Source organism: Nicotiana attenuata, unplaced genomic scaffold (assembly GCF_001879085.1).
Source record: "Nicotiana attenuata strain UT unplaced genomic scaffold, NIATTr2, whole genome shotgun sequence".
NCBI classification, from domain to species: Eukaryota; Viridiplantae; Streptophyta; class Magnoliopsida; order Solanales; family Solanaceae; genus Nicotiana; species Nicotiana attenuata.
The window spans coordinates 135,129-142,555 of NW_017670669.1; the positions used below are offsets into that span (position 1 = coordinate 135,129).

Below are 7,427 nucleotides of genomic sequence, written 5' to 3' on the forward strand. Positions count from 1 at the left end.
AGTAAAATGAGCGAGAGAAGGGAAAAACTTTCAGATTGAAAACTATGTAATCCCATCATATTTTTAATTTTGGATCAGTGTTTCCGTTTCCACATGTTCCCTCTCTGCCATTTTTGCCGCTTCAAGCTCCTCTCCGACTCCTAATGCTATTCACTTTCAGATGGCTTGCCCCCTCTTACCTGAAATGGGAGTTGCTGCCCTAATTATATATGATGACTACTAGGGCTCCCCTTTGTTTATTCTGAAATGTCGCATTTACCCCTGCGCTGGCCTTTTTCTTTTCTTTTCCTTATTTAACCTTTGTTTTCTTTTAGTATGATTAACTCTTTCTTACAGTAAAAATAGCACAGGTTAGACATTTTTCGAATTGATAACTAAAAATTACCGACATTTACAAAATTATTAAAAAATAACCACTACTTTATTGAAACACGAAAAGTTCTAGCATAGCAATAGCATGCAAAATTATGAAACTTCTGCATATAAACTTCCAGCATACTATGTTGGAACCTCTGTTTTAAAAGCCAAAATTGGGACTCGCCCGGGGGCGAAGCACTCGTAAAACACCCCTGGGCTTATGTGTGGGGCTTAGTTCCGTGAGACTTACGCCTCGGCCGCCGGGGCTTATGCTCCAGACACGCCCAACGCCCGACATACTGGGCTCGCCTAATAGAACGTTATGCAATTGTGTGTAACTAACCTTGTAAATCCTCAAATTTTCTTAATAAATCGTTGACTATTCAAAATTATTTTTTTCTTAATCATAATTCATTTAGTTGAGGGTATTTTATGTCATAATTAAGATAAAAATTATTGCACGTTATCCACTAAGACTACTGTGATAGTAATTTTAAATAACTCTTTCATTTAAAAGTATTTATTTGTTAACTTTTATTATGTCTTTATATATAGTGGCCTATAATTTTTTTTTATAATTGTTTTCCTAAATATTTTTTTTTTACGTTTACGAGATACAATACTTATTAATTTAATATCTCAGTATTAGCTAGTAACTATTTACAAATAATTAGTTATGATAGTATTGTATGGTGAATTATGTGTCACTTTATTAACTTATTGAAACCTAAAAATAAATGATACTAGATGATCATATTTAAATTGTGAATTATGGTTTTATATAAATTCTCTTTCAAATAGAAAGCATATTAAATAAAAGTAGTATTTTTAAAAAATATCAAATTATAGTATCGAAACTCTTTCAAGATTCATTACTCCTTAAGAGAGATATATATAAGATTTCGCATCGAATACATTACTTTTGATGTTTGAGTTGTAACGACATTGCAGCTAATTTGCATATTATGATATTTGTCATACTTTTTACATTATTCATAGTTGAATTATAATTTATAAATATTTTAAATAGATTATTTGTTATAATTTTGTGATTTTAATGTAATTTTTATAATTATTTTTTATTTTATACTATCTTAAATTCTTGAAATTAGTAAAATTTAAAGATCCGTGGGACTTACGCCCCATGTCTCGGGGCTTACGCCTCGCCTCATCAGAGGTAAAACACCCCGCCTCACGCTCCCGCCTTTTAAAACATTGGTTGGAACTCAAGCACGCGGAAAGGTCCAGTATAATATGCAGAATTATGGAGCTCCTGCATGTACATTCACTGCATATTGTAATGAAACTCCAATACATTATAAAATTCCAATATTATGCTAGAAGTTCATATGTAAAAAAAAATCGAACACCAGTATATTATGCTAGAATATTTCCAAATTTTTAAGACCGTTATTTTCAAATTTTATCTTTACCTTAAAAGTGACTAAATTTTAATTGCTTTTAAATTATGGCTATTTTTCAATTAACAATTGTAAATATGACTATTTATTGTTTTTACCCGTTTTCAATCCAATTCGTAAACTGATGACGCTGAACTTTTAACATATATGGATTACTCACGACTCTGTCTGAATAACGCATTAATGTTGGTCTAATCAACCAAATATGAGCCATGACGACAAGAGGATCAGCAAGCATGGCTCCAGCAGCAAAGATTTGCTCTACATTGCTAAACAGATGCTCAAACATATAGAGCATATATCCAATACTCAGCTCATCTGCGAGTTTTCTGTTTTCATTTTCTATTTTAAAAGCCACTTAAGAAGAGCTTTTATAACCAAACCACAAATCGTTATGACAACAAGTACATCCACATCAATGAAGAACGATATTTAAACCTGGAAATCCTTTGATTTGTCTCGAATCTTCATCATAAATAAAGCATACACTTTGAACATCTGGCATACAACTGAGATCGAGCAGCATCTCAACCAAATGGAACAAAGGTCCGGGTATCCCAATTCCCAAATATGTCGCTAAATGATGGAAGCAAAGTGAGTTTGACAGGAGATAATTAGTGCACTTGCGAGTGAGCAGTATCTGATTCCTCAGTTTCATTAAAGGTAATTGGTGTTGTCCCACTGAATTGCTTCCTGCAAATCAAAAAATACATCAGAAATATATTTGATAACCTTTAGCCGACGGTCTATCGGGAACAACCTTTCTACCTGCATAGGGTGGGAGTAAGATCTGTGTACACATTATCCTCCCTAGACCTCACTTGTGTAATTACACTAGGTATGTTGTTGTTGTTGTTAAAATGACAGGGTACCAGCTCATTGATTCAAAAGATTACTGAACTCTGATCAAAATTTCAATCACCACCTGCTACTTCCTTTAATTCTACCTATTTACTTGGTCAGTCTACATCTGTCTGCCTAGATAGTTTATTCTAAGCCGATGAAATAAGCAGCATAAATGAAAGAGCAGTTACAGAGAATTATGAATCAAACCAACAAAAGAACTTATACCAAGAGAGAAGAATTGAATACCTCTGTGAAATGGAAGTTTCTTGTGATAATGCCTTCTCCAGTCTCTCTTCAAATGGTGTAGCATGCCAACTTACTTTCTGATCCTGCCAAATCCCAAAGTCAACAGCTTAACCTCATTGATTAATGTAGCTAAGAGTTGGGATGTGCACAAAAAATAAGAGTAAAAGAGAAAGTAAAAGCGAATGCTAAAAAACTAAGCAGGACAAACCTCCTTATACTTGTTTGTTGAATTAGGAATCCCGTTTCCATCCCACCATTTTTTAGGAGATATATGAGAATTTTCATCATCTTTCCAGTGAGCAGCAACTAACCCAAGAATAGGCCTATCTCCAGGAGTTCTGCCATAATGAACATTGTCACCATAAACTGAACCATTATGCTGTTTACCCTCATCTTGATTGATTGAAGATGGTTTCAGCCATGAAGACAAGCTTGCTTCTACCTTGGAATCTTTATCAGCTGTAGCTTCTTTTAATCCAGACATTCCTTGTTCTGACGAAAAGCTTGTTTCATTTGGCCAGTCACCAGATTCAGTCATGTTACTAGACAATAATATGGAACTAGAGTCTAGAATGGAGTAGGAATCTTCATCTGACAATTCCTTCAACTGTGATGCGCCATAAACAGGGTTTAACACTGGATAAACAAACTGAGACCTGATCCGTGCAGTTTTTCCATTTGCAATATTGTCTAAATATGCTGGAAAAACAGTTCCAGGTGTTTGCATTTCATCACTTAGTTTTAGGGGGGTTGGATAAGGAGAATTCTTCAATGCATCGGAATTGCCAGGCTGCTTTGCCTTTTGACTGTCAAGTGTCGATGAAGAACTTTTGAATGATACTGCAGATAGATCGGACTCACAGTCAAAACGAACAGATTTGTTCATGTACTGGGCACTGGGAGCAAATGTTGGTGTAACTTCTGAAGCTGTGTCTTTATGAGTCTGATTAGCATTAACCTCAATGGATGCCGGAGTGTTAGAAGACCCACTACCATGAATAGAGCTTTTCGATAAACTTTGACTATTGTGTCCATCCATCATGCAGCTACAGAGACATAAGACAACATGAGATGTAAAACAGCTAGACAGAAGGGAACATTTAAAATGGATTGTTACCCTAAGAACTTATTTAACAAGATCAAACATAACTGTAGGGATTGAACAGCGTCTTTTTTGAGGTCAAAGTTGTACCTGCTAGGTGAACGTGCCAAGGAACCATGATGTTTTTCCGGTCCATTGCTTTTACTAGGTGTAATAGGGTCCTCGGGTGGCATATTCAGGTTGAGCTCTTGAACAACCATATCAGAGAGCCAAGATTTGACTTTTAAAGGTTCAACATCTCCTGTTGGAGTTGATAGATCTTTGCGTTTCACCAAGCCTTTTCGAATTTCAGCAGGAGTCTCAGGTAAGGTTCCACAAGCTTTAAGAAACTTGGCCTGCATAATAACTCACACAAATTATTTAATGCAGAAATAATCTAAAAGTAGGAGGTGGAAACCCCAAATCTAAGTTAGCCTGGACTGGATGGTTACTATCAGATGAAAGTTGCAGAAAGTTTCAGTGTCCCAAAGTAAAAGGAAGGGAAGGTCTTCTGTTAATCAGAACAATTAGTAAATCAAAGAAGTACAAGAACGCTACATTACTCAGGCACTAAATGATTAATCACATCATATATAAAGTTGGATCTTATTTTCTGTCAGCAGAAAATTCACAAAACCTTCAATGCATTTCACTAAAACTTTTATAGGAATTCTCAAAGTTGAAGTTATACAAATCCAAACAGCAAAATAAGGTGACAAACACATGCAAAGGTCATAATGATCAACAAATTTGATAGAACTATTCAAGGATTGGTAAAGATTGACAAATCATTGAAGTGCTATGACCAAATTGCATCACAATCAATAGAAACAGCTAATAACACCATTGACAAAGCTTAGATCTAAGTCAAAACTCAATCAAGGATAAATAAAATTGAATTCACTTTCAGTAATTGGAGGCAGGTCAGGGGCCAGCGGGCATGCCCAAATAACAGCTAGCAGATGATGCAATATGATGAAAAGGGAGACTAGGTAGTTGTGTCAAAACTAATGTTGCTTTCTATTGGCTTAATTCGACACTAGGTGGAATTAGGCCATCAACTCTCCATTGTTGTATGATTACCTATGTCAGTTACATCAAGCTTTTTCTTCTGCACAATGAGGCAGGTGCTATCCTACAGAATTAAAAAAATATCTTCCTTTTATAGACAGATCTCAGCAATCTACTGTCTTGAAATTTTGATGTGCTACTTAATGTGTGCAAATTACAACAACAACAACAACAAACTTGTGCGCAAATTATGTTTTAGTAAAACATATCTCCAAGAAACTACACATAACAATGACCCCGAAGTCTATTCAAACTTCCTAAAAGTAGAGATGTTACTGATTTCACATTCTGACTTGTTTACACATCCTTTTATGCAAGTTCAACAAGAGGGAAATGTCAGGTACTAACTACTAAGTAAATGAAAATCTCTACTATTTGAAGAATACAAATTATAGGCAGATGAGGGAACTCTTAAGTAATTCATCTTTTGTATAGTAGGTACAATTGAAAAGGTTGACTCTGTTAGCTCCTTTCAAGTATGAAAGGAAGCCTTCTTGTACTGTATAGACTTTATACGTTTCAGCACTTAGTGCTTTATAAATGAAATAAATATTCCTTAATTTTCTCAAAGGAAAACAGAACATCTAAGGTCACTAAGATGGAAATTAAGATACTATATGAAATAGTGAAATTAGAGGGGAATATATACATATGTGTGCAGCTTACTTATGTTTTCTTTTAATTGATTTTAAGTACCCTTCCTCTTCATGTAAGAGGGCAACAGAAAGGGAAACTTTCTCCTCCAATGTTTCATTTATTCCTGTGTTTTTATCAATTCCCCCATACATATGCAATTGTTGCAACATAAATTTAATAACTCACAAAGTCATATTTAATATTTTAACCATGGAACTTCAGGAAAATGAACCTGATCCCTGAGCTCTTTCGCATCCAACTCAGACTTAGGTGTTCCTGTTTCATGCTTATCCATTTCTGTTTGGTGCAAATCATTATCCTCGCCTTTTTCTGATATCATCAGTGCAAAAATTCATGAGCTCAAAAATATTACTAGTAACAACTTTAATGAATTGACTGAAGCAAAGAAAAATCATTTCTACAACATAAAAATTAAAGATGAACAGTTAGCTACCTTCAGAAATAAAAAGTGAAGATAATGGACTCCTGTTGCGAGACACGACAGGTTCCTGATCAAGTAACAAAAATCAAATAAACAAAAATTATCAGCAATTTTGAATTTCTTCTATATTTAGCAAACCAACGAAAATACAGTAGCTACAGAAAGTATCATCAGAAATGTATCATTATGTAAAGTAACTCTAGACCGCAAATTTCATCCTTATAGCTACTCAGTAATCAAACGAGAGAGAGAGAGACACAAAATGTGACAGTAAGTAGCTTATTAATTTTCTTTTCCCCCCTATAATCTCATTAGGAATCAGCTGAATTTACCAGTTCTCAAGTGAATCGAAAGTTTACTACTATCTTATTTGGCCATTTGTTCGTCTTTTTCATAAAAAATTCACCAGAAACTAAACACAAAAAATACATTAACCAATAATTGTAAATAAATAAGAAGTTCAAGACGACCTTAGTAGATGTAGACTGGGAGACGAGATGAGATTTAGGATCGGAGAAAGGAGCAGGAGAAAGAGAACCATCCTTGATACGAAAACAACCGAATAGACATCCCATGGCGGCGACAACCAGTGCCCTAAACACTCCAAGGATATCGCGATTTTTCGGATGATTAAGTTCTTCTTCGGAAGGTAACCTTGACCATAACATATTTCTCAGGCTATTTCATCCTCCGATTACCGCTCAATTGATTGATTGATTGAAAATGCCATGAAAGTGAAAACCCTAGCTAAGCTTTCTATTTCAAATTGCGTGCGGTGGAATTCAGAGAGTGATGAGATTTAAAGAGAAGGCAAACTTATTATTGGTAGGGTGAGGAGTCACTGTATGTCTTGTACCGATGGCTTTTTTTTGGATTTTGAATTTCGAACCGGGAGGGAAAATAAAAGGCTATACGCTTTTTATTATTTTTCTTCTTGTCCTTTGAATATTAACTCTCGTTTCCACACGCGCGACTCGCGAGTATGCATTAGATGAAATTGTTAAGGGACTAATTCGATTAGGACAATCATTAATTTTTTTTAACCAATTAGGACAGTCATTAATTAGTTGGGTAAAATATGTCTGTGTGAGTGTGACCGTAATCCTCTCTAGTTTTTTAGTGTCCAAAACATGCAAAAATTTAAAAAAATTCAAGGAAGAAAAAGTTCATTTCAATTACACCCTCTGCCTAATGTCTAACTCAATTTAATTTAATTGACTTTATTTGCTTTAGTCTCGTAGTTTAATACTTTTTATTCACTGTTACTTGTCTATTTTAGCAAATTAAGAAGAAGATAACTTTTTTCTATTTTACCCTTATAACTTTT

The 7,427-nt window shown here is 34.7% G+C and overlaps 1 protein-coding gene across 1 annotated transcript; it reads right to left on the minus strand.

The window, feature by feature from the left end:
- Positions 1–2,023: 2,023 nt before the first annotated feature.
- LOC109242099 (protein JASON-like) lies at positions 2,024–6,974 on the minus strand. Its single transcript, XM_019408930.1, has 7 exons — positions 6,571–6,974; positions 6,113–6,167; positions 5,891–5,988; positions 4,063–4,307; positions 3,079–3,916; positions 2,871–2,953; positions 2,024–2,471 (listed from the first exon to the last, which is right to left on the minus strand). Exons 1-7 carry the CDS (start codon positions 6,766–6,768, stop codon positions 2,393–2,395), a joined length of 1,596 nt encoding a protein of 531 aa, XP_019264475.1. The 5' UTR covers positions 6,769–6,974; the 3' UTR covers positions 2,024–2,392.
- Positions 6,975–7,427: the final 453 nt, after the last annotated feature.

Bases quoted from the DNA above. Each gene is read 5' to 3' on its own strand.
- LOC109242099 (XM_019408930.1), bottom strand. From the start codon at position 6,768: ATGTTATGGTCAAGGTTACCTTCCGAAGAAGAACTTAATCATCCGAAA. The intron at 6,168-6,570 runs GTCGTCTTGAAC...TTACTTGATCAG, and splicing joins CCCAGTCTACATCTACTAAG to GAACCTGTCGTGTCTCGCAA. The intron at 3,917-4,062 runs GTACAACTTTGA...ATGTCTCTGTAG, and splicing joins TTGGCACGTTCACCTAGCAG to CTGCATGATGGATGGACACA.